Source organism: Rana temporaria, chromosome 2, assembly GCF_905171775.1.
Source record: "Rana temporaria chromosome 2, aRanTem1.1, whole genome shotgun sequence".
Classification (NCBI taxonomy): Eukaryota; Metazoa; Chordata; class Amphibia; order Anura; family Ranidae; genus Rana; species Rana temporaria.
Genome location: NC_053490.1, coordinates 459,972,191 through 459,999,834, shown reverse-complemented (window position 1 = coordinate 459,999,834; position 27,644 = coordinate 459,972,191). Strand labels below are relative to the sequence as shown.

At 44.6% G+C, this 27,644-nt stretch overlaps 1 protein-coding gene across 1 annotated transcript; it reads left to right on the top strand.

Moving 5' to 3' along the window:
- The first annotated feature begins 1,888 nt into the window (after positions 1-1,888).
- Positions 1,889-27,644, top strand: TIMM22 (translocase of inner mitochondrial membrane 22). Its single transcript, XM_040338593.1, has 4 exons — positions 1,889-2,370; positions 11,423-11,619; positions 17,202-17,274; positions 26,697-27,644. The coding sequence occupies exons 1-4, from the start codon at positions 2,118-2,120 to the stop codon at positions 26,771-26,773; spliced, it is 600 nt and encodes a 199-aa protein (XP_040194527.1). The 5' UTR covers positions 1,889-2,117; the 3' UTR covers positions 26,774-27,644.

Below are 27,644 nucleotides of genomic sequence, written 5' to 3'. Positions count from 1 at the left end.
TTCACATTGAGACTCCACCAGTATGTGACATTCACATGGAGAATCCACCAGCATGTGTTGTTTACACAGAGAATCCACCAGAATGTGGCATTAACATTGATACTCCATCAAAATGCCTGGTCACTTGACTTTTTCAATTTTTTTTGAAAAAGTCACATGACATGTGATGCAACGTGTTGGAAGGAGCCTAGTGACGGCATCTACAGTGCTTGTGCATACTAGATGCAGAGTGAGAAGTTACTCGCCATTCGTGACTGAATCGTTTCTATGCGCTGTGTTTTTGGTTAAATGTGAGTGAAACCATATGCACTTTAGAAGCTCTATTATTGTTATCGAGCATTCCGAAAAAGGGAAACCCAGCTGGACTGATTGTGATAAAGACTAAGGCTCACATATAAAATGGATTACTGTTGAACCCAAGTAAGAGGTCATATTTACTAGGTGGTAATTCTGAAGATTGCTCGCACCAGAGTTTCATCTTATTTATTTTAAGCACTACTGCACTTTTTTCAGTACTGGCTGCTATATTTACTCTCATTCATAACACGCAAGTTTTTTTTATATGTATTTATAATTTTTGTGTAACACTGTGCAATAATAGAAGGTTGTTTTTAGCGCACCATTATTTATTTAATCACATTATACATTTTAGCCCTCTCTGTTTAGCTCGCTATTTATCATATGTATACCATGTTGGCATCAGGAAAATGGAAAATTGTATCAAATACCTACCGTCATTTTCTTTTTCTGAGGCCAATCCATGGCAGCAAACGAACCCTCCCTTTTTTAATCATATTTTTACGGAGAATGGGGGAGGTTTCTCTCAGTTCGACTTTTATATATTGGAACAGGTCCTGTGGGTGGCTATAGGAGCGGAGCTATATCATATGTATGCTGCCATGGATTGGCGCCAGGAAAGGAAAATTACGGTAAGTATTTGAGACAATTTTCCATTTTACTTGCCTGATCCTCCATTTCTGCAAGCTCCTCTGTGCTGCTAGACCAATCTCTGCACCCCCCCCCCCCCCCACACACACACACTCTGGGGGTTGGATGCCCTTCCTTGATCAATGCAGGGACCATAGACTTAAGGATGTTGATGAACAAACCACTGTCTGCGTTTCCCAGAGATGGGCTTCAAGGATTGGTAAGCTGCAGTATATAAATGTTTTATATGATTAGAGAATGACAGCATGAGACCCTGACTAGCAAAATAGTGGGAAAGTGACAACCCTGGATGCATACAGATATGGGAGTACCTGCGTGTGTCTTTATGTTAGGGTGAACAGATGTTTCCAGGGACAGTCCCCTAACTGAGGACACTGTCCGCAGTCCAAGTCTGTCCCCGGCAGGGGTGTCACCAGGTGGGTGCTTGGCTTGGGTGTGCTTAAGGCTAACTAAGATGTCTGGCATCGCTTCAGTGGCTTTGGGATATTACCAAGCAGTCTGTGTGTTCCCTGGAAGGTCAAGGGAGTGTGCAGGAAGGAAGAAGTATCATTCATGTTAGGAGAGCGAGGTTGGTGAGCGGGATCCTGGCATCCCGTGTGCTGGAAAGAGGGAGTCGGGTGCCCAGCAATGTGCTGACTGACTGCCACACTTGCATGGCACCTGGTGTACACCCTACAATTATTATTATTATTATTATTTTTAAAAGGTTTTTATATGAAATTTTACATAACTCAAAAAGAACGAAAAAAATCTGGCTATTTTTATTGTCTCTTTTTTATTAACTCTCTTTTTTTTTATCATTTCTCTTTTACTTATTTTTCATCTTTCCACTTTCTTACTCTATCCTTACTGTGGACAAGTGAGGGGTGTAGCAAGATGGCGGCGTCTGAACGTCACTTCCGTTACATAATCTGACGAAACAGCGGCTTTCTGATAGAACACTCGACCGCTGTCACACATTGAGGCGAATCTGCCGCTCTCATTGAAAAGACTCCTCTGGTATGCGGTCTCGCTTACACCCAGTCCTGAGGGAAAAATAATCTGTGGACCGTACAGACGGGAGAACACTATCCGCCACGTTCTATGGTTTATCAGCCGGCTCCAGTGATTTCCTGACTTCGGCTCGCTGTGTGGAAAGTGCTGGACGGAATCAATCACGTGGGAGTGTCATGGCGGCGCCCGGTGGAAGCTCCATGTTGACCCCCGGGATCGGTGCTCAGTCCCCCCATATAACCCCCGGGGATGGCACTCTGCAATACAGTATGATAATGGAGCACCTTGTGGGTGATAAGAGGAGACCGAAGGAGATGATCCCGGGGGGCCTCGGAGGGGTTCTCACACCCATCAAATCCGATGAGCAGAAGACGATGGAACGGGTGATGGAGAGCTGTGCCTTCAAAGCGGCCCTGGCCTGTGTGGGGGGTGAGTGTGAGGGGCCAGAGGTGCCCCTAGGGACTGCAATCATCCCTCATTACTGATATGGCAGAGAGGATAGACAGGGGGCATCTGTCTGTCCCTGGTCCCTCCCAGGTAGGGTTGTCACCTCATCCCTTTAAAACAGAACACATATGAATTACACAGGTTCTGAGGCTAATTTAATGCAGGTAAGGCACCAAATGAGTCTAATTACCACCTTAATTAGCATCAGAACCTGTGTAATTCATATGTGTTCTGTTTTAAAGGGATGAGGTGGCAACCCTACTCCCAGGAGACCCGTCTGTCCACTGTCCCGCAGCCAAGCTGCTCTTTGAATTTACCCCCTCTGCTTCTCCCCTTAGACCCCTTTCACACTGGGGCGTTTTTCAGGTGCTTTAGCGTTAAAAAAAGCGCTTGAAAGAAGCTGCATCTGCAATCCCAATGTGAAAGCCTGAGTGCTTTCACACTAAGGCGCCTGAAAAAGGCCCCAGTGTGAAAGGGCTCTTAGCGTTAAAAAAAGTGCCTGAAAGAAGCTGCATCTGCAATCCCAATGTGAAAGCCTGAGTGCTTTCAAAAATGCTCCAGTGTGAAAGGGGTTTTAGCGGCGCTTTACCAGCGTTTTTCTGTCGCTGGTAGTGTGAAAGGGCTCTGAAAGCACTCAGGCTTTCACATTGGGATTGCAGATGAGGCTTCTTTCAGGTGCTTTACAGGCTTTTATGTAACGCCAAAGCGCCTGAAAAACACTCTAACGCCCCAAAACCGCCCCAGATCTGAGACAACAGTAGTGCTTGAGGGATGCCCTACACCGCAAACCAGAGATGTGAAAATCCGCTGTGAAGCACTGTGGATATTTGTCCTCCACCTGCAGTCACAGTGGTCACACTTCCATATTTCATGGGGGAATGCTAATTTTTATAGCTGCCGTTTTCCCACTGGCATTCATCAAAGAAAACATTTTGGTCAGTTGTCTTTTTACAGTGACTGAAATGAAAAGTACACCAAGGTTTTGTCCGCTGTCGAACACGTACGAAAATCAATTCCATTTTCGCTAACGAATGAAAACAATGTGAAAATCTGAGAGGAACATTTACCCTCGAAATTCTGGTTTCCATGGAGCTCCTTGCTTAGCAGTTAGCACTGTGCAGCATCACAGGCCTCGTCCAATGACCATCCAGAGCATCACTGCATTACAGGCCTCCCGATGAGAGTCCCGACCCATGACCATCCAGAACAGAGCACTCTGAGTGTGTACATTACAGGCCTCCTCTCAGACAACCGGCATCCAGAGCACTGTGCAGCATTACAGGTCTCTCAGACCACCATCCCTGAACAGTGTGCATTGCAGGCTTTCCCTTGGACCACCATCCAGAGCACTGTGCAGCATTACAGGCCTCTGACCACCATCCCTGAACACTGCATTACATGTTTCCCCTCAGACCACCATCCAGAGCACTGTGCAGCATTACAGGTCTCTCAGACCACCATCCCTGAACACTGTGCATTGCAGGCTTTCCCTTGGACCACCATCCAGAGCACTGTGCATTACAGGCCTCTCAGACCACCACCCCTGAACACTGCATTACAGGTTTCCCCTCAGACCACCATCCAGAGCACTGTGCAGCATTACAGGCCTCTCAGACCACCACCCCTGAACACTGTGCATTACAGGCCACTCGTACTACTGTCCAGAGCACTGTGCATTACTGGTCTCTTCAGACCATCCAGAGATACTAAATCTGTATCTGTGAGCTTGTTCAAACCTTAAAGTGGATGTAAACCCCCACATTTTTTTTTTATGTCACAATGTAGAGTATAAGATTTCCTATCATCTGTGCCCAGTCTTGCCACACAGTTAATCCAGCTCTGAGCAATCCTCTTTTAGTGTTCAGTGAAATACAACAGACTTGCAGATAAAAACCTGTCTAAATAAAAAGTCCTTACCGCCCCCCTTGCTTCGATGACAGGTTATTTACATATCTCGTGCACTAACCTGGACACATGCACATTCCTGGATGTTTATCATAATATTGGGGGGCGATTCAGTTCATTGTGACAAGGAAATGTATGGTGCAATGAACAGCCAGCAGAATATACTCCAGAGCTTGAGTGATCATCTTCTTATTATTGTTCTATTGCAATGTGGTGTGTCTGAGGTCACCTGATCACATATGCAACATTTCTTTATATTACCAGGATGTGTTATGTGGGGGAGGGGTGGATTTCTCACTTTTTATACTTGCACCCAGTAAGGCTGAATGAACTTAGGGCTGGTTCACATTAGTGCGCACCGCACTGCTGTTCAGATCACATGTGATGTCTGTGCGATGCGATTTCAGCCATACAAACTATGGCTGAAATCGCATCTCATTCGGACCAAACACGCACAGGAGCCTTTTTTTGGTCCACACCAGAATCGCATGGGTGTTCACACCTATGCGATCCGATTCATGTCCAAACTCAATTCGCAGTGCGATATGTGAGCTGAAATGGGGGTGTCATTACCATTGTATGACACTCCCCAGCAATTCGCATGTGCGAGTCGGTGCGATGTGGGAACCTGCAGTGGATTCGCAGGTTTCCCGAAGTGCACCAGTGTGAACCAAGTCTCCAAGCATACAGCCTACAAATGTCACCTGACTGCTCCCACCAAGGCTCGGTTCACACTGGTGCGATTCGGGAACTCTGCGAATCCACTGCGGGTTCCCACATCGCGCACGGCAGTTCACACTGCCATATGCGAACTGCTGGGGAGTGTCATACAATGGTAATGACACCTCCATTTCAGCTCACATATCGCACTGCGAATTGACAGTTTGGACATGAATCGGATCGCATAGGTGTGAACACCCATGCGATTCTGATGTGGACCAAAAAAAGGGTCCTGTGCGTGTTTGGTTCAAATGAGATGCGATTTCAGCCATATAGTTTGTATGGCTGAAATCGCATCGCACAGACATCGCATGTGATCTGAACAGCAGTGCGGTGCAAATCACTTGCGATCTCGCACAGCGCACTAATGTGAACCAGCCCTAAGTTCATTCAGCCTTACTGGGTGTAAGTATAAACAGTGAGAAATCCACCCCTCCCCCACATAACACATCCTGGTAATATAAAGAAATGTTGCATATGTGATCAGGTGACCTCAGACACACCACATTGCAATAGAACAATAATAAGAAGATGATCACTCAAGCTCTGAGTATATTCTGCTGGCTGTTCATTGCACCATACATTTCCTTGTCACAATGAACTGTGTATCACCCCCCAATATTATGATAAACATCCAGGAATGTGCATGTGTCCAGGCTAGTGCACGAAATATGTAAATAACCTGTCATCGAAGCAAGGGGGGCGGTAAGGACTTTTTATTTAGACAGGTTTTTATCTGCAAGTCTGTTGTATTTCACTGAACACTAAAAGAGGATTGCTCAGAGCTGGATTAACTCTGTGTGGCAAGACTGGGCACAGATGATAGGAAATCATATACTCTACATTGTGACATTTAAACATTAATTAGAATTTAGTCAACTAGAATGTAGGGCATTTTAGTTGACTGAAATGTCCAGCAGATTTAGTCGACTAAATACGACTTAAATGTAAACTACATTGCAAATGACTAAAATGGCATTTTGGTCAAAAGACAGACTAAGGCCCCTTCATACTACCGCAACTTTGCAGTGATTTCAGGGAGACTTGAGGTCTATGGACCTCAACTCGCATCAAAGTAGTGCAGGGATTATATTGAAGTAGGCACGACTAATATGAATGGTTGTCATTGGAAATCATGGGGAACGACTTGTCATGCGACTTTGCAGTCCCAAGTCGCCGGACAAGTCGTACAAGTGTGAAAGGGGCCTAAATGGCATTTGCTGCCAAAATTAACACTGGTGTTCATTCCTCCTCCTGCTTTTCAGCAACTGGCTGCACCCTCTAATTGCAAATGTGTAAAATGTCCACGCCACCACTTTCCATAGGGGAATCTGACAAAGAAATGCCCAATAGTTTGAATTCTGACAGGGATCCTATATGGTGTTGCTATCCTGCCAGGAATCTATCAAAGCTGACAGCCAATCACAGGTGGTAGAGTTGCTTACTGTCTATTAAGGGCTGTCTGCTTTGACAACATCCTGGCGGGAAAGCTGTGGCTGGTTCAGGCTCGTGTCCAAACCAGCATGAGACTCAGACATTGGTGTTCCTCCCCCCACTTTCAGAATGGTGCAGAGAAGCCATGTGCCTGACGACATATGGGATGGGGAGAAGGACTAGCGGAGATTGGCACACCAGAGGAATATGTCGCCACATGTCCCTTCTCTGCATATGGGTAAAATCACTGCCCTGTTGACCTCTTTTACCTGCTGACCTCGATGTTGACCTACCTGACTGCCACCCTGCTGACTCATTTACACTGCTCTGCTGATCTCTGTCCACTGCCCTCCTGACCCCTATGATCTGCCCTACACACTCATGACCTTTTGTACTACTACTCGCCCCTTTACACTGCCCTACAAGCTATTTGCCACTTTACTCTGCCATACATTCAATATTTTTATTTTTTTAGGGCCTTGCTCACTTTTTATTTTTTTATTTAAAGGGTGTTGTACCCCAGTGATCTCTGATGTCTTCCACGTTGTCCAGGTAGATCTTCACCTCTCAAAGGTTGCCTTCCCCTGCTTTTAGATTGACCTAATTTCTCTGAATGACAATTCATTCATTCATTCATTCATTCATACATACATACATACATGTATGTATATATTCTCGTTTACAGTAGAGCTGCACAATAAATGTTTAAAAAATGGTGATCTCGATTCAATTCTCCTCACAATCTATTGCAGAATTTCCCGATCCTTTCATGTAACAAGTGTAGAGATTTCTCTGCTCACTCTGGCAGTCTGCCAAGTTTTTAACATTTGTCTGTGCTAGTAGATAAGTAGAAACATTGTAACTCTTTCTTCTTAGATCAAAGGGATAAAACTTCTGTGTGTAAATGCAGGTAGTTTAACCACTTAGTCTAAACCCTTTTCTGACACTTGTTTCTTACAAAGTTAGAATATTTTTTTTTTATTTTTGTGCTAGAAAATTACCCTGAACCCCCCAAACAATAAATAAATATAAATAAATGTATGTATGTATGTATGTGTGTATGTGTGTGTGTGTGATTGTTGCAATATTTTATGTCACACTGTATTTGCACAGTGGTCTTTCAAACTCAATTTTTTGGGAAAAAATACACTTCAATGAATACATTTTTTTTTTCCCCCAATTTTCTTGTTTAATGTGAAAGATGTTACGCCGAGAGAATCGTGATCTATCTAATAAGCAAAAAAAAAATCACGATTCTCATTTTAACCAGCATCATGCAGCTCTAGTTTAGTGTCACAAAACTAGGGTTCCCCTTTCCTCAGCACAGATCCTGTGTCGGTAATGAAAGGGAAGAGATCCCATCTCATTTGTTTGAACTGAATGTTGATGAAGACACTCCCTGCTCTTGTATACCGCCAATAAAATCGCTCACCTTCCTATTCTCCATCTGCTGAGCTTCTCTACCACCTGTACCCAGTACTGACGTTTTATTTATATGGTGCATCCTGTTCCGTAGGACTTTATATTCAAGTATATGAAAAATCATATTGGCACATTTAGAAACCATTTATGTGGCAGTAAACTGGTGTGCACTTGTAATAAAGTGAGTCAAATCAGTCAATAGTTTGTAGCTGTACTCAATTTTATTATTTATCATTCACTTCCAGCCTAATTCCAGCCAAGTGAGGATATGAGATCCAATTTTATGTCGGCTTTTTATTCCTACCTGTTACCCCATTAGGGAGGTGTTCTGTCTTCACAACACTCCAGTTGCAGAAATAATTCCTGTTGATCTGCCAGGAACCCATTCAGCTCCTAATTTCCTGTTTAAACTGATAATGCTGGGCTGAAAATCCCTGTATTTTCTTTTGCTGGACTGCAGAACCCCTTCCCCTGTGGTATGAAGATGTGGGGAGGGGGGGATGTTCTGTAGTCCAAAAGAAGAGAACTCGGTGGGGATTACACTGGGCGGAATATCTGTGCAGCAGAGGTGCTGCGTTGTCGGCTTAAACAGGAGGAGCCAACTGGGGTTCTTCATCTTATAAAATAAAATATTTTTTTTATGATACCAGATCGTATGATATTCATTTAGTCAGTATAGTTGTTACATTACAAGTCATTAGTGGTGCAACGGATCAAAAAACGCACGGATCGGATCGATCATCGGATCAGAAGTCACGGATCGGATCTTTTTCGGATCTGCAAAAAAAAAAAAATGATTTATGAGAAAAAGTCAGATTCAAGTCTGGGCTCTAGCTGGGCCAATGGCTCTATATGGTAATGCCCACCATTGCCCCCCACTCATCACTGTAATGTCCACCATTGTCCCCCACTCGTCATCACCATCACTGTTCCAGTCTAACATTGCCCCCACACTAGTAAACACTGTAATAATAGCCAGTTTAACATTGCCCCCACTAGTAATCACTGTAATATAATAGCCAGTTTAACATCCAACTCACTGTACTTGCACTGTAATGTTCACCATTGTCCCCCACTCGTCATCACCATCACTGTTCCAGACGACTCCAACATTGCCCCCACACTAGTAAAGAACACTGAGTCCCCGTCCTTCATAGCGGCGTTCACTTTCCCCCCTCCAGCTCCACACGTTCATCCTGATTCCCAGAGCGCGCCAAGACAGCCAGCCAATCCGGGCAGCCTTCCAATCGGAGAGGGCGCTCATCACGCGGGCCAATCAGGTGCAGAGACAGGACATCCCATCCAACCAATCACAGCCGCTCTGTGATTGGTTGGGATGGAGCAAGATGGCCACCGCTCCAGAGCTAGGCCGAAGCCGGGGACTTTCCTACGGCCAAGGCTCCGGAGCGCTCCGCGGATCGCGTGGTGTGCCGATCCGAACGGGGTGACCCGTTCGGATCACGGATCGGTGACGATCCGTTGCACCCCTACAAGACATGACATCACTTTCAAATCTTTTTTTTTTTTTTTTTTTTCTGTCGTACGAAAATTTAAGTGACCTATTCAATTTCTACTTGCGACTATTAAGCAAAAAAAGTCATACAATCTGTCGTACGATATTCGGATCGTGTGTGTGGGCCATAAGAAAGAGGGGGATGGGGAAAAAGAAGGCTGGAGAAGGGGTCAAATTAAATTTAGAGTCCTAGACTAGTCGGATGTAAAGTAGGGAATGCGTAGGACCACCACAGGGCCCACACCTTAAGAAATTTGGCATGGGAGTTGTGTTGGACACTGAACATTTTCATAAATCATAAGGGTCGTCAATGTATTCTTTACCTTCGAAAATGAAATAGCCGAGTAATGCATATTTGGGGTCTTTGCAGAAGGGTACGTGAAATAGGGAGGATAGTAGGCCAAAGACCCTTGACCAGAATCCTACAAGACTGTGGCAAGACCACCTTATATGCAGTTCATCTCCTCGCTGACCACAACACCGGAAGCATCCGTCATGGCATGATGGGTTTGACTTGCCGATTACGGGCTGGGACACCCAGTACCAGCCTAAGAGAACCTTGTAGGCTGCTTCAACGTGGCAGTGTTAGGAGGACTTTGCTATGCTGGACCAGGCCTTACTCCAGTCTGCAAGAAAAAAATAATACTTTTTATTACAAAAGGAAAGAAAATACAAAAGTAAAATTCTGAAATAATCCGGTTACAAACCAGAATGTGTACAATCTTCTAAAATAAGATCAATACACGCAAACAACAAGACGTCAGCACATGAACAAATTATACAATAAGGTCACTTGTAAAGATAGTCAGATGTTTGGGCCAAAGCACGGTAAGACGATACACATATTGCTCATGGACAATGGTGAGATCTGAGGAGCACCAAACATTCCAAATGTTGTTATATTTTTGTGTACATCCCCAGAGTTCAAATAAAACTCGTATAAGGTAATATTTGGTTAAAGCGGAGCTCCACCCTAAAGTGGAACTTCCGCTCATCGGAACCCCCCCCCCCCTCCAATGTCACATTTGACACCTTTCAGGGGGGAGGGGGGTGCAGATACCTGTCTAAGACAGGTATTTGCACCCACTTCCGGGAGTCCACTCTGCGGGGACCTGCGGGCAGTGCGTCACTTCCTGGTCCCCCCCATTGTGTTCTGGGAAACGCACGGCTCCCAGGATCCCCGCTGAGCTTACGGACACACGGAGGCAGATCATTACTGATCCGCCCCGTGTGAAAGGGCCCTAAAGGTTGTAACCTGGTTTTCTTCATTCTTAAAGTGACAAACATGGGGTGATGTGCATGTATTGCAGAGATATACAGTATGGTGTGTTTTTTTTTTTTTTTTTTTTTTTTTTTTGTCCTCTTTAACCCAATTGGTGTCTGATTCTTGGATATATCGTGGAAGGGTATGTCCCCCAGATAATTAAAGTGACATTAAAGATTTATTAAAAAAAGACATCGCAGCCCCCCCGATCCTCCCCTTTTTGGGTCCCCAACCAACACTCCTGGCTCCTCTTCAGCCAGTGCCCCCATAGCAAGCTGCTTGCTATGGGGGCACTGGTGCATGCTTACTCCCAAGCCCCGCTTTATTCATCCATAAGACAGAGCTGCGGCTTGACCCCCCCAAACCCCCCCGCCCCTGCATTTTCCTCATTGGCTCACTGGCTGGGATTGACAGTAGCAGGGCCAATGGCACCTGCTGCTGTCTCAGCTAATAAGAAATGCAGGAGAAGCTTGGCTCTCGTGCACATCGCTGGATTGAGAGGGGGCTTAGGTGAGTGTTTTGGGGGCCGCTGCACACAGGTTGTGTTTTTTTTTTTTTTTCCCATGCATCCTTGAAGGTAAAGAAAAAATTACTTGAGCCTTTAAGACCACTTTAAGGTCTACCCATAGTAGAGGTTCAAAACTGGCAGCAGAGATGAAAGTACCAATTGAATTTGCTTACCCCTATATACATTCCCTGTAAGTGTGCTTCATTCAGTCCCAGTAGAGAAAATGTCCCTTATGTGTCTTTTTTTTTTTTTTTTTTTTCTTTTTAAGGTTTTGTCCTGGGTGGTGCCTTTGGCGTGTTCACTGCCGGCATTGACACCAACGTAGGTTTTGATCCTAAGGATCCTTTGCGTACGCCTACTGCCAAAGAGGTGTTAAAAGACATGGGACAGAGGGGAATGTCCTACGCCAAAAACTTTGCAATAGTGGGTGCGATGTTCTCCTGCACAGAGTGTCTGGTGGAATCAGTAAGTATACTTCTGACTTTATTGTTTGAGTAACGCTTCCAGTTATTAAAGAATATGAAAACACAGCATTTCATATACCTGATATGTGCCTGCTGTACCATGTACTTGTATGAGAGAGTCTTCTGTTCTTTGTATTGCTTCCCTTGTGTTCCTGTTAGTCCTTCAGCTATCCTATCAAAAACTAACCACACTAGGCATGCAAGCACAGTGTGGTCAGTTCTCTAGCCATGCTAAGAACTTGGCCTGCTCTCCTTAAATTGTCAGACTTGTCCTGACACCCCCCCCCACATAGTCATTCACTGGGAAGACCAGTGTAATTCTGTTTCTTCTCCCCCTGCTCTCTAAGATCCTTATCCAGCTGAAAAGAGAGGGTATTTGTAATTTTTATATGTATACACAAATGTTTTGCCTTTAATTTCTATTTTAAACGGACTTAGCCAGATTCAGGTATAGTTACGCCGGCGTATCAGTAGATACGCCGTCGTAACTCTGAATCCGCGCCGTCCTACATTTAAGCGTATGCTCAAACTGAGATACGCTTAAATGTTGCTAAGATACGAGCGGTGTAAGTCTTTCTACGCCGTCGTATCTTAGCTGTCTATTTACGCTGGTCGCTAGGGGCGTGTACGCTGATTTACGCCTAGAATATGTAAATCAGCGAGATACGCCTATTCACGAACGTACGCTCGCCCGTCGAGGTAAAGATACGGCGTTTACGTAAGGCGTTTTCAGGCGTAAAGATAAACCACCAAAAAAATGGCGCAGCCAATGTTAAGTATGGACATCGAAACCGCGTAAAATTTTTAAATGTTTACGTCGTTTGCGTAAGTCGTCCGTGAATGGGGCTGGCCGTAATTTACATTCACGTTAAAACCAATGAGTCTTTGCGGCGTAATTTGGAGCATGCGCACTGGGTTACGTTCATGGACGGCGCATGCGATGTACGTTCAAAATGTAAATTACGTGGGGTCATGCCTTATTAACATAAAACACGCCCACCTCTTCCCAATTTGAATTAGGCGCGCTTACGCCGGCACATTTACGCTACGTAACTTAGGACGCAAGTGCTTTGTAAATACAGCACTTGCCTCTCTAACTTGCGGTGGCGTAACGTAAATTACATACGCTATGCCCGCACAACTTTAAGCCGCCGTATGTGAATCTGGCCATATGGGTCGTGTTACAAGGTGAGGGTTTACATATACTTTGAGCCCTGGTTCACATTGATGCGATTTGGCTGTGATTTAACCTGCTAAATTGGCGGCAATGGCAGCGTCCAAATAGGTGCAATGCCGCATAACCGATTCCCAAAAGTAGCTTCTGTACTACTTTTGATGATTTGGGGTGCGATTTCCATTGACCTCTGTGCAGAAACCCGCACAAGTTCGTTCCTGCAGTCGGTGTGAACCCAGGCGAAATCGGGTGCAGACTTATAATCAGGAATTTCCTTTTCGCATGATTGGAAATTTTACTGAATCTTTACATCATGTATTATGCAAACACGCAGTAATCCACGACTTTTGTAAATCGGCCTCAATGTGGGCGTCTGTCACAAAGAGAGACAATAATAATGTTTATTTTTGGTTTGGATGCAGATTGGTACATTTTATTTAATCTTATTAATGGATTTTATACAGACAGGTGATGCTGATCAACCCAATATACAACGTTTCCTTTGGGTTGTGCTGTTCTAGGCTACCTTCACACTGAGGCGCTATAGCACTAAAAATAGCGCCTGTAAAGCGCTTCTCCTGTCACCGTTGGACGTTAAGTCCTGCAAGCAGCATCTTTGGTCACTTTTTCCTGCACTTTAGATGGCCCTGCTTTAAAGTACATATAGTTCCATTTAGACTAGGTTCACACATAAGCGGTTCTGTGAAGCTGCGTTTTGCAGGGGAACTGCAGCCCATTCATTTGAATGGACTGCGGTGCCTCCTGAAACGCAGGAATAATGTTCCTGCAGCATTTTAGAAATCGCAGCCAGCACAGGAACTGCAAGTGCAGTGCGGGTGTGATTTCCAAATTGGGGGCGGCCTGTCATTAGGGTTAAAGAGATTGTAAAGGTAAAACAATAAATAAAAATTAAGAGACACATTTATACTTGCCTGGCATTGCACAGAGCATCCCAAACCTTCTCTTCATGGGTCCCCCTTCCGGTGCACCTGGACCCTTCTGTCAAGTGCCCCCATGGGAAGCTGCATCCCATGGGGGCACTCACGTGCTTGCTCCTGAACCCTGCTGCTGCATCCAATGACACAGACCCTGCCCCCTCATCACTGGCTTTGATTGGCAGCCAATGGCTCCCAATGCCCCAGCAAAGCCAGCGAGACCCAGCAGTGAGGGGAGATCTAATGAAGGGCTCAGGAAAGTATAAGGGGGATGCTGATGCCTACATTTTTTTACAATAATGTCAAGAATGTTTAGGCTCTAAAACCACTTTAATGGCTCCCGCACGCATCTAACGCGTTTTTTTTTCCTTTTCTGTGCAAGCACTTGCATACATTTTAGAATGTCGTCTGATCCTGGACACACAGAATTCTATATTTTTCTAAGCACAGCTAAACTGACCACATCTAATTGCTCAGAGCAAACAATACTGCTGACAAATAACTACATGAATTTTTAAGCGATTAGGAATATCCTGTAAACTCATATAAACGCAGGCTGGACAATGCCAGTGTGAATGAGGCCTTGGTGTAAGTTAACCAATATATATTGACGCTGCTAAATTTGGGACTGGCATGATCTGTGGCCATGAAAGGGTTAACATTAAAGTGGATGTAAACCCACTCTCATCCTTTCTAAACTACTGCCATAGTGCTGATCTATAAGGATATGGATGCCTCCTGCATGTATCCTCACCTGTCAAATGTCTCCCCTCTGTCTGTTATAAGAACTGAAAAACTGCAGATTCTGTGGATGGGTCTGTTGTCTGGTGGGTGGAGTCGTGATGTCAATAGACCCCCCCGCCCCCCTCTATACTCCCCTTGTCAACATGCATTTTGTTTTGTGTATTACTTACACTGAATTCTGCTATGATCACTAACATCCAGTCAAAATCCAGAAAAGTAACCACATGATCAAAGGAGTGGGGGTGGGAATTAAAAAAAATAATGCCTGTCTTAGGCTAGTGCATGAGATATGTAAATCATCTGTCATTCACAGCAAGGGGGAGGATTTGACAAAAGTTTTCTGTTTGTCAAGATTTATCTCACTGAACAATAAGAGGATTGCTCAGAGCTGGATTAACTCTGTGTCAAGACTGGGCACATATGAAGGGAAATCTTATGTCGCGTACACAAGACCGTATTTCATGATGAGAAAAACGCCATTTTTAAAATTGATCGTGAAAAACGGTCGTGTTTATTCTCCAGAGCATTTTTCGCGACGAGAAAAATGGCTGAATAAAACGTAGAACCTGCTCTTTTTTTTCTTGTCATTTTTCATATCGTGAAAAATGGTCGTGTACGATTTAACGAGGGGGGGGGGGAACGAACTTGCTCAGAAGCAAGTTATGAGACGGGGAAATTAACAAAAGCAGCCCAAAGGGTGGCGCCATTTGAATGGAACTTCCCCTTTATAGTGCCGTTCTACGTCACTGCGCTTTGCTCGAGCATTTTTTTTCACGAACATGTGTATGCAAGGCAGGCTTGAGAGGAATCGCGACAAATCGCGTCGAGAAAAACTTTGTTTTTTGTATGACCTGAATAACGGTCGTGTGTACGCGGCATTATTCTTTACATTGTGACATCAAAAATTTTTTTTTTTTGGGTTTACATCCACTTTAATCTTTCGGGGCTGCTGATTTCTCCCCAATGATTGCTCTGTTTGTACAGTGAATCCTGAGCACACATTAATACCCCCCCCCAGCAGTCATATGGATGCACACATTAATACCCCAGCAGTCATATGGATGCACACAATGAGCTGAATAGAAGTCATAAAGCAATGTGGGGGCTGAGTTTGTGCTGCTGATATTTTTAGCAGTTTCCAAACTGAGCCGAAGAACACGGTGATCCCAGGCATCCTTCCTCTGTAGAAATCATCATGTCATTCTACATCCTGACACAAAGCTCAGCTCTGCCCACACACTGAGGACAATGGAACATCCCACTGTCACCGCTCTACATTATTCTTATGGAGTTTGGATCATATCGTTTGAAAATGGATCTCCAATTTGCTTAACTAGAGGGCAGTTATTTGTAGGAAAATACCTGTACGTTGCCAGTCTCTTCAATATATACAAATTGCTTCATCCATGCTGGATATCTCCAGCCTATTGTACATTGTGTCATGCTGTATATTTTACTGCTTAGTTTACACTGATGCGAGTTTAATGGGACACTAAAGGTTCCTTTAAAAAAAAAAAAAAAAATAGCAAACATGTCATACTTGCCTCCACTGTGCAGCTCGTTTTGCACAGAGTGGCCCCCGATCCTCGTCTTCTGGGGTCCCCCGGCGGCTGGGTCGGCTCCTCCCTGCAAGAATTAACCCCCTTCATGGGAGCTCTCTCCCATAGGGGTTAGTTGTTGCGGACACGCTCTCGTGATACAGCCTGTGGCCATAGTCGCCGACTGCATCACTCGGCACCGCCTCCGGCGTGCCGCGTCATTGATTTGATTGACAGAAGTGGGAGCCAATGGCTGCGCTGCTATCAACCAACCAATGAAAGAGCCGAGAAGCCAGTACGTTCAGGGTGCGGGACTTTCGAGGGGTCAGGTAAGTAAACGGGGGGGGGGGGGCACTAATCCACGGATGTTTTTTTCACCTTCATGCATTAAGGTGAAAAAACATGAACCTTTACAACCCCTTTGACTAAATACGTCGGCAGAATGGCACGGCTGGGCACATGGACGTGTATATATACGTCCCCTTTAAGAGGCTCGCGACCCGGTCCGAAGCTCCGTGCCGCGGGACCCGCGGACCCGATCGCCACGGGTGTCCCGCGATCGGGTCACAGGAGCTGAAGAACAGGGAAAGGTGAGTAAACAAACCTTCCCTGTTCTTCTCTGTGGCAATGTCAGTGATCGTCTGTTCCCTGATATAGGGAACGACGATCACGGACGTTGCACGTCCCCTACAGTTAGAAACACACATGAGGTCACACTTAACCCCTACAGCACCCCCTAGTGGTTAACCCCTTCACTGCCATTTTCACAGTAATCAGTGCATTTTTATAGCACTTTTCGATGTGAAAAGTGTCCGATTTGTCCACTATAATGTCGCAGTCACAAAAAAAATTGATCGCCGCCATTAGTAGTAAAAAAAAAAAAAAAAAATTAATAAAAATACCATAAAACTATCCCCTATTTTGTAAACGCTATACATTTTGCACAAACCAATCGTTTTTGCAAAATGATCGATTATCATATGATCGGTTCGAAAGCAGTATTTTTCAGACGAATTTCTGATCGTGTGTACGGCCATTGGGAACCTTATAGAAGTAATCGGATGGCTTTTCTAAACCAAAAGTGGAGTTGCGCTTTAACTTTCTGTACCTTGTGTCGCTGTACCTGTCCAAGTATCAGTGTATATATCCTGTTTACAAATGATTTACAGTATATTATGTTTTTTCATTTTAGTATCGAGGGAAATCTGACTGGAAGAACAGTGTGATGAGTGGCTGTATAACTGGGGGTGCAATTGGCTTCAGAGGTGAGTGATTGTGGGGCATGAGAACTTTAACTTATGCCTTTAAAGTAACACTGAACTATATCCTTTATTTTCCAAAAATAATTCTGCTACTTAATGGTCCTGCAATCTATTTTTCATGAAATGGTTTCTTACTGTGTATTTCAGCCTCCCTGTAATGTCCTCCATGTGTTCCTGAACTAGTCTCTAATGCATCATGGGAGTGAGCAAGTGAGGGTGGCTACGTGCCTATGGACAGTGTAATCCTGGGGGGGAAAAAACGTAGTCGCTCTTTAACCGAAAGACAAATTACAGCAAACAAACTAAAATTTTGTATGAGGCTGAGAGCAACACAAGGTACATTTTTAAGTTAAGTGATTGTAAAGCTTCCTTTAAAAAATAATAACATACATGACATAATTGCCTCCACAGAGTGGCCCCGATCCTTGAACTCTGGTGGCTCCTCCCCCTAATCAGATACCCCCCTCCCCCAGGAGAAGCACTCTCCCGGGGGGGGGGGGTTACCTCGTGGGCGTACTCCTGAGTCCAGCATTTGCGTCTATAGATACGGACTTGGTCCCGCCCCCGACACCTGCATCATTGAATTTGATTTGACAGCAGGAACCAATGGCTGCGCTGCTATCTAATCCAATCAAGAGACGGGAGCCCGTGCAGAGAGGGACAGCGTGTCCCCGTCAAGGTAAATACGGTGCCGGTCACTACTAGAAGTCTTTCACCTTAATGCTTGGGATGCATTAAGTTGAAAAAACACGAGGATTTACAACCCCTTTAAGAATACATACTCGAATAGTGTTGTGTATGTTTTAGTTTTTGTTTTATGTTTTTATTATTAGAGTTTTTAGTGTCACTTTTTAAAGAATCGGCAGACAAAAAAAATGAAAGCTTGTTTTATTCACTCGGAGGATCCTGTGCAAATAACACTTGTCTCCAATTAAATCTATTACCACCTAGCTATACAACAATACGTAAATACAAGAATAAACAAGTACTATGTTGCATTTTATCAGTTCTTGGGCCTTTCACACGATAAGCCCATTTGCATCCGCCTGTCCATTTTTAAGGTGGATCCAATTGGGTCATCCATTGACTCCTATGGGAAGGTGGATGTCAGCAATGTGTCTGACAGCCAGCTGCCATCCGATCTGCTCAAGGCATACGTATTGTGATGTGTCTGCCATCCGTCTTGGCAGATTGAATCAGATGAGATCTGATGAAAACAGCACATTGTCCATATTTGTCCGATCTCCCCATAGGAATCAGTAGGGCTCTTACAGGTTCCTCCTTGAACCAAATAAGTGTATCTTGGTCTCTTTAGACCACAGGATATGGTTCCAGTAATCCATTAGTCTGCTTGTCTTCAGCAAACTGTTTGCAGGCTTTCTTGTGCATCATCTTTAGAAGAAGCTTCCTTCTGGGATGACAGCCATGCAGACCAGTTTGATGCAGTGTGCGGTGTATAGTCTGAGCACTGACAAGCTGAACCCCCACCCCTTCAAACTCTGCAGCAATGCTGGCAGCCCTCATACCTCTATTTCCCAAAGGCAACCTCTGGCTATGAGGCTTAGCATGTGCACTCAACTTCTTTGGTCGACCATGGAGATACCTGTTCTGAGTGGAACCTGTCCTGTTAAACTGCTGTATGGTCTTGTTCACCATGCTGGAGCTCAGTTTCAGGGTCTTGGCAATCTTCTTATAGCCTAGGTCATCTTTATGTAGAGCAACCATGATTATTTCTCTTTTCGTCCATGGATGGACACGGCTTCTTTAAATCTTGACTTGTGGGTTATGTTCTTGTTCTATAGGAGAGGTCTCATAATAGACGGAACATAACCCTACAGTCAAGAGTATAAGGAAGCTGTGTCCATCCATAGACTTCAGAGAAACGGATTTTACAGTGAGTACAAAAATCCTATTTCTTTATCGTACATCACGGGACACAGAGCTGCATATTCATTACTATGTGGGTTATAGAGTCTACCTTCAGGTGATGGACACTGGTGTAATCAATTAAACAGGAAGTTCCCTCCCTATATAACCCCTCCCCTACTGGGAGTTCCTCAGTTTTTTCATCAGTGTCTAAGGTGTTGGTCACGAGTTAACATGTGCTCTTAGGAGCTCCACTGGAGGGATCCATGCTGGATGTAAAAAGCCTCCATAAATCCGGATCCGTCCAAGGTGCTTCATAGCCAAAGTGGACGGTACCCGGGCCTCGGTACGAAGAACGAGGTTTAGCCTATAATGCCTCTCTGCGGAGGGCTGGATCCTGGGTTCCAGAACTTTGTGCCTTCTAAGGACCAAATGTTTTTTCTGCTGCCAGGGTGCTATATATGTCCAGGGGTGTGGTGTTCCTGCCATGGACCCCGGTCCCTGAAGGTCTAGGACTATACCCACGGTGAAGGGGGAAGATTGGGCCTCTTGCTTGGCAATACCCTGCAGCGTGGAAAGGTAAGAGAGGGACCTACGGGACTTGGTTCGACAGTAGGTCTTCTGTAGGGGACTATGGGTCTCGCCTATATTATGTTTTTATGCATGGGCAATGTAAACCACAATGTCTTTTGAGACGGGATGGCTCAGGGCACCCATATACCTCCCCTAGCCGGCATGTAGCCTGGGCCACTATGTCTGTTCAGACAGGATGGCTGTAGTACCCATATATCTCCCCTTGAAGGGGCTGGTACATAAAAAAAAAAAAAAATGCCCTTAATCCTATGCAAAGCATTGTCTTCCATGAGTAGCTGCAAGTCTTATCTGTTTCCACTACTATGGGCAGTAAAAGACATGCCTGATGTTTTCGCTTACCATGCTTTCCAAAGACGGAAGCTTAAGTGTTAGCTGGTCTATTGTGCGTCCCACTTCCTCAGCTTCAGGCTCTACCATGTCGCACGTGCTCACCGGCTCAGTGCAGTCGCAGAGAGGGCTCTTCAAAAAGGCCCAGACGTCAGAGCTCTGTAAACCTAGGGGGACACAAACGCAAGCACCTTGTGTGAGTTGGATACAGATTCATCTAAGACGCCTACTCCGCATCTAGCTGTGCAGATTAGCAGGCATTGTTGCTGCCAGACTATGTTCAGCTGTTGATGCACCTGGGTTAAGCTCCTCTGCTTTTAGCTTAGGACTTTGGTCTCCCCATTGAATAAGGTCAGGGGTAGGAATATAAAAAGGAATCGCCACCTGAACCTGGTGGCCCCTTATTCTCCCCTGTAGAGACAGCTCACAGATTGAGCCATCAGACCTGTCAGGCAATCAATGCAGCCTCCCCCAACATTGCAGCCACTCTGCATGTGTTTTGTTTTTTGCATCACATTTGTTGTTCTACAAGAGGTTAACTGCTATGTTCGCAGCATCCTCACAAGAAGCAAAAAAAAAAAAAAAGCAGGGTGTGTCCCTTTTCCTGCTTTAATCCTTAAACAAAGGGATTAGAAGAGCTGGGGATGAAGGTTCACTGTCAGAGGACAGGAGACAGGAGCTGCAGCCTAACGAGGAGAAGCTATCAATAGCCCTACAGGTTCTGATTGCACCTGCAGTCTTTTCAGAGATTCATGCTGCATATAATTTCCCTCTGCCTACTCGGCCAAAGCCTCTATCTTCTCCTTAGAGTGTAAAGAGAGGTTTTCCTATAGGTGGCTAGTAAGACCTCCATATGGTCCTCAGCCTGGTGTCGGCTTCAGGCTAACCAAATGCACATCTGAGGGATGCACAGTTGCTGGTACACATTGCTAACGTCTCTTAATTGAGGAAACGCACATCTACAGAGGATAACTTCCTCTTTACCAGTCTGCATGTTGCATAAGATACATGAGTTTGGAATGCATGTGGGATAAAAACAAGTAACAAAGCATGTTTTATTGTGGATCGCATAAGGATACATGTTTCTGTCTGTATGGTGTTGCATGTTTGTTAGAGTTGCATAGAAATGCTTGAGTGCATAAAGATGCTAGTTACCTGATCACTCAAGTCCTGGATTACCCAAGGATATTGGGTCACACAGAGAGACTTGTTTCCACAGAAAGGCCTAAAATCGCATAAAGACGTTTGTATGTATAAAAATGCTGGCTCACACACACATGGTTACCTGATCACCCAAATACTTGATTACCCAAGGATGTTTGGTCACACAGAAGTGGTTTGTTTCCACAGAAATGCCTAAAATCGCATAAAGTTGCTTGGATGCAAAAAAGATGCTGCATCACACATGGTTACCTGATCATCTGCGTCCTGGATTACCCAAGGATATTTGGTCACACAGAGAGGCTTGTTTCCACAGAAGTGCCTAAGTTCGCATAAAGATGCTTGTATGCATAAAAATGCTGGAATCACACATGATTACCTGATCACCCAAGTCCTTGATTCCCCAAGGATATTTGGTCACACAAAGAGGCTTGTTTCCACAGAAATGCCTAGAATCGCATAAAGAGGCTTGAAGGCATAAAAATGCTGAATCACACATGATTACCCGATCACCCAAGTCCTTGATTACTCGAGGATATTTTGGTCGCACAGAGAGGCTTGTTTCTACAAGAATGCCTAAAGATCGCTTAAAGATGCTTGAATGCAAAAATAAGCTGGATCACACATGGTTGTCGGATCAACAGCGTCCTGGATTACCCAAGGATACTTGATCACATAGAGAGGCTTGTTTCACAGAAATGCCTAAAGTCGCATTAAGATGCTTGAGTGCATAAGGATGCTGGATCGCACAGGGGTGCTTGGTCACACATGAGTCCTTGGTCACACAAGGGTTCTTGTCCGCACAGTAGTGCTTAAAATGCATAAGATGTTGATCGCATGGAAGATGCTGAATCGCATAAGGATGCATGATTACTTTAAAGTTGTACATGGCGGCCTAATTAAGCAATACAGGATTCCTTGTGTTTGCATAGAAATACGTGTCTGCATGGGTTCATGTTGCACATTGTTGCATAACACGTTTATATCGCATGCTTGCTTGCAAGATGCTTGTTCCAGAGCACACATGCTATATGCATGTTTTTCTTAAAACATATTTATATGAATTCATGCTTCCAGGAACACACGCTGCCATGTACACACACTTCCATTGAGGCATATGGCTTTAACACTTGCCACATACACACATGGGGAGCCAGTTGCATATGTGTTTATTTACTTGGGTCTGCAGAGGTTGTCTTCGTTTCGCAGGGGAACAGCACTATCTCCAGTTGGTGGTCTTGCCCTTTTGGGTTAGCCTCCGTGCCTGGGTTGTCAGGGTGCTAGGGCCCGCCTCTAGCAGGTCTGTAGGCCCAGGGTATAGCAGTAATGGCATACCGAAGCAAACTCCTGCTGTTGGGTCAGTCAGTAGCATGGCTGGACCTAAGGGTGTCCAGCATGGTCAAGTATCTGGAACTCTAAAGATACATTCTTTCATTTGACAAGAAGCTGGGTATGTTTGGCACAGTCCAAAAAGGAGAGTTTTTTTTTTTTGGCCTCAGACAAGACCATCGCTATAAGAAAACTGCTCTATGTGGTCACGGCAAGGAACAGTTCCTTACTTTTGGCCTTTTGATTAAGGCACTAGGGAAGATGCTGGCTTCATTCAAGACAGTTCCCTATACTAACTTTTATTCAGGGCTGTTATAAACAGTATTTTGTCGGCCTAGAAAGAGTGGATCTTGACCTAGCATTATCCAAAGAACCCGGTCCCAGAGATATGCTGGAATTCCTCTTGGTGATTCTTAACTAAAAGGGTTTGCCAGGTCAGGAAGAGACCATGGCCCAGGGGAAGTAGTCAAGCTCCAAGGGAGCCTTATCTGTCAGCTAGAGCTACCGATGGAGCATCTGGCTTAGGGGCCTGAACGTTCAGGTGGCAGGTTGGTTCTGTCAGAGTACAATCAGACTATGCCATACTAGTGATTTACTTAATTTACCAAGGAGGAGCTTGTGCCTTGCCTATTGGCATTCGTCATTTCATGAAATGCAGAATTGGCAGGCGATTCGCTGGAGCCGTCAACAAGTGTCTCCGGGAGAATGACCTCTACACCCCCGACTGTTTTCCTGACCAAATGTCACAGAAATAGTACCCTGTACATAAGATGTATTGGCGTCCAGGCTCAACAAGAGATTGAACAGCTTGGGGTCAAGGATAAAGGATCCACCCGCATGCGGGGCAGATGTGTTTTTAATCCGAGGGGGGGGACCAGTTGTCACTGGTTGTCTCTCTCCCCCCAGTGCCGCGACTTTTGTGGCTTCTATGCAACATTTAGAGGAGAACGGAAGCTGGCCTGATTACTCCGGCATAACCCTGACGACCTCTCGGTGCAGGAACAGTAAGGGGGTAGTAGAGGACCCACAGTCCCTTACATCTTGTCCAGGCCTACTTTGCAGGGGGTATTACATTCTGCCTTGCAACAGGTGAATTAATGGTCTGGCTATTATAGACCACATTCTCGAGGATCGGGGCTTCAGAATCAGCGGCAATTCCCTTGATTCATACAAGAGAGCTGGCCTCCAGGACCAGATAGCCTACGGTCTGGAAGGCCCATGTTCCTGGTGTGAAACCAGATGGTGGCATCCGTGGAAGTTTGTCAAAGGTAAAATTCCTGCCTTCCTACATTTGGAAAGGAGACGGAGCTAGCCTTAAGTTATATCAAGGATCCGATCTCGGCCTTGCTTCCAAAGGTCGATTACTTCACACTCTTTGGTCTGGGCTGTTATGCACGTCACCCCTTGTATAAGTCCACCAGTTAGGTCGCCCTTGTGCTCGGAGGATTGGCTCCAGTTTTGTCGGCTTACAGGGTCAGCTCCTTGGGCCGATGCACCATATTTCCCTTCATCCTTTAACAAGGGAATTGGTGTTCTTGGTTGTGGTAGCCTCCAAGAGTTTCAGTATTGGCAACTTTCTTGGTATAGAGCCATACTCAATTATTCTTACAAGTAGAGTGATTTTCATCCTCACCCAACCTTATTTACTAGAAGGATCTAGTATTCATTTGAATCTAGATATTCTTACCTTCCCTTTTTTCAAAACCTTGTTTCACGGAAGGAAAGGTTATTGCTTTTCTCTCAATTGAGATGAGAGCAGGTAAATACCTATCTGAAGGTTTCAGATATAGAAAGCTGACGTTTTTATTGGGCTGCCAGAAGACCCTAGATGGGCAGGCAGTGTTCAGGTCAGCTATTAAAATGGTTACACTCTCTCTCTCGTTGGAGTAAGAAGGGTCTAGGCCTATCTGAAGCGGCTGCTCGGATACGGAAAACTGATGTTGTTGCGCTACCAGGAGGCCCCAGGAAAGGGCAGGCAGCGTCTAAAATCAACTGTTTTTAAGGTTGATTCATCAGGTTATTATTCAGGCTTGTGGTTAGAGTAGGATTCCCCCTGTTTTTTTGTGGGGGTGCTCCCTACCAGGATGGTAAGCGCTTTATGCGCAATGCATTTCCAAGCCTTTATGACGCAGATTTTCAAGGCCGCAACTTGGTCATCTGTGCTTACGTTCACTAACTCCTATCAGGTGAACATAAGACGGCAAGAGGATGCAGCTTTTTGGCGCAGTATGCTGCAGGCAGCATTATAGGTCCTCACGTCTGATGGCGGTCTGCGTTGTTGGTGTCTCCCTCCCCTCAGTAAGCATTGCTTTGGGACATCCCACATAGTAATGAATATGCAGCTCTGTGTCCCGTGATGTACGATAAAGAAAATAGGATTTTTATAACAGCTTACCTGTAAAATCCTTTTCTTGGAGTACATCACGGGACACAGAGCTCCCACCCCTCTTGTTTGGGGATATTGGGACACTTATTGCTTTGCTACAAAAACTGAGGTACTCCCAGTAGGGGAGGGGTTATATAGGGAGGGAACTTCCTGTTTAATTGATTACACCAGTGTCCATCACCTGAAGGTAGACTCTATAACCCACATAGTAATGAATATGCAGCTCTGTGTCCCGTGATGTACTCCAAGAAAAGGATTTTACAGGTAAGCTGTTATAAAAATCCTATTTTTCTCTTTCGTCCATGGATGGACACAGCTTCCTTATACTCTTGACTGTAGGGTTATGTTCCGTCTATTAGGAGACCTCTCCTATAGAACAGGAATATAACCCACAGGTCAAGATTTAAGGAAGCTGTTGTCCGTCCATGGTTGACAGAGAAAAGGATTTTACGATGAGTACAAAATTTTTTTTTTTATTATTTATATACAGCAAATTTACACTGTCATACAAGCTGTGCACTCACTACTTTACATTGTAGCAAAGTGTCCTTTCTTCAGTGTTGTCTCACTTTTGTGAGATACTGTGTATTACAATTTTGATACACTGTAAGGCTTGCTTTAGTTCTGTGTTCCTACTGTTTGTATGATACGATGCTATGAGGTTAGCTTGTAGGTAGAGTTGTATGTGGCAGGCTTACCTGTTATTTAACCTCAGAGAACAATTGTAACAAAGGGACACCAAGCTTTTCCCTCCCAGCTGTTTATACAAAGTAGAATAACATGGCACGTCCTGGGACAAAGCATGGCAAATACATTTTTCAGAAGGGAGATAAATGACAGATGATGGTATGTGATCTTTGTAATATAACAAAAAAGGGCCTACTTCTTTTTTTTTTTTCCCCTATTTTTTTATTTATTTTTTTAATCTGGGGACAAGGGTAAAGTGAGGACCGCAGCGTGCTTTGTCTACTGTTTTTTCAGGGTCGCTAAGCAGCCTTTCCTGCGTCACTATTTAACCCGGTTTTGTTTAGTATCTAATGCTGGCCATAAACCTGTCACAAAATCGGAAAACACGCTCAGTGAGAGCAAACTAAGTGCCGTGGTGTATTGACCGAATTTTAATGAATCGGTTTCTCGTTTTGTTTTTTTTGCTTCTGGGTCACATATGCACATTACCAACAGTTGTGTTTGAAAGGGTAATGTGTTTCTCACCCATTCATTTATCTTATGTTTGGCAAAAGTTTTCCAAACTTTTCCTTCCATTTTTTTTTTGGCTCAAAAATGTCACAACAGATTTTTGATCTGTGCCGATTAACTGGATGAAAAACGAACGAACTGTCAAAAACAGATTTTCAAGTGTATGGGCCCCATAAGTCGGGCACCCCCCTCCTTGCCCCTCTTACATTAGATTTGACCACCTGCAACCTCTCTATACCCTGGTCAGTAGTCTAGGAGACTCACTCTATACCCTGGTCAGGAGTCGCACTCCAACAGCTCCTTGTCCTTCAGGAGATGAGGTTATGCTGCTTCTGCATTGCTGGAGAGCTGAGTAACAACTCCACAAGTAGTGCTTGAGAGGCTGAAATGACAATTCTAGATATTTTATGCTATTGACCCAAAACACAATTGTAAACATTTCAGTAAATTCTTCATCCATTTGTAACAATTAGTTCTGCCTATCTATCTCTTAGACATAAATAAAGTAAGTAGGCTTGCTTCCTAATTCTTTTTATAGTAATGTTGGTATTGTGTTCTCTTACAGCTGGCCTGAAAGCTGGTGCTCTTGGATGTGGAGGATTTGCTGCCTTTTCTGCCGCCATAGACTATTATTTGCGATAGTGGATTTGCGCCACTAGGTGGCGCTGCTGCATCACGGACCATTTTATAGAACCACTGATTGACCAATGAGCATGCCTGCAACAGGGACTCTTCCAAGAAAAGACTTTTTATCAGTTGTTCTGTCAAGAGATGATTCCTTATGACAAGCAGAGACATCCCCTATGAAGAGTGTTGGTGTATTATAAGATGTAATACATATTTATATGTCTAGTGTAACACTAGATTTTCCAGTGTGTTATTTATGTGATCTGTATTTGTTCCTTCACTTTTCATATGATCGTTGGCTGTGATTTTATATCTACAGAGATTTTGGGGTAATAGCTTCATCAGTAATATATTCTATCAGCATAGCAGTGTAACCCTCTCCCTGACACAAGGCATGCAGTGGCACAGAACTGCTTCCAGCTGGCCAGGTCAGTATGCCTAAAGCCAGTCATATGTGGGTCGAAATTGGTCTGGTTGAGCAGTGACCGGCCACACTTTGATCCATATATAGGCAGGCTAGTTGTCTACTGATCGACTTCTGTACAACTAGCCTGTATTTTTGCACCTTTTCTCCAATCAGCCTAGCAATAATACACTCCTACAGATGAATGAGGAAGTGAAAAATCTAACAGGATGTGCAGTTTCTAAACAGTAGATAAAGGTGAATACAGCAGATATCCATGTAAAACTTATGTAGGGATATTTATCACCTAAAGCTGTTCACTGGGTATATGTGAGGGTTTACATCCACTTTAAGGAGGGGGTGGGCTCACTTCAGGCATACCTGCCCCTAATCTACCCATTATTACATATTTGCGAATGTGTGCAAACTAAACCCCTTGGTTTTAATGTGAACTGTTAGGACAATTTGTTTTTGGTGCAGGCT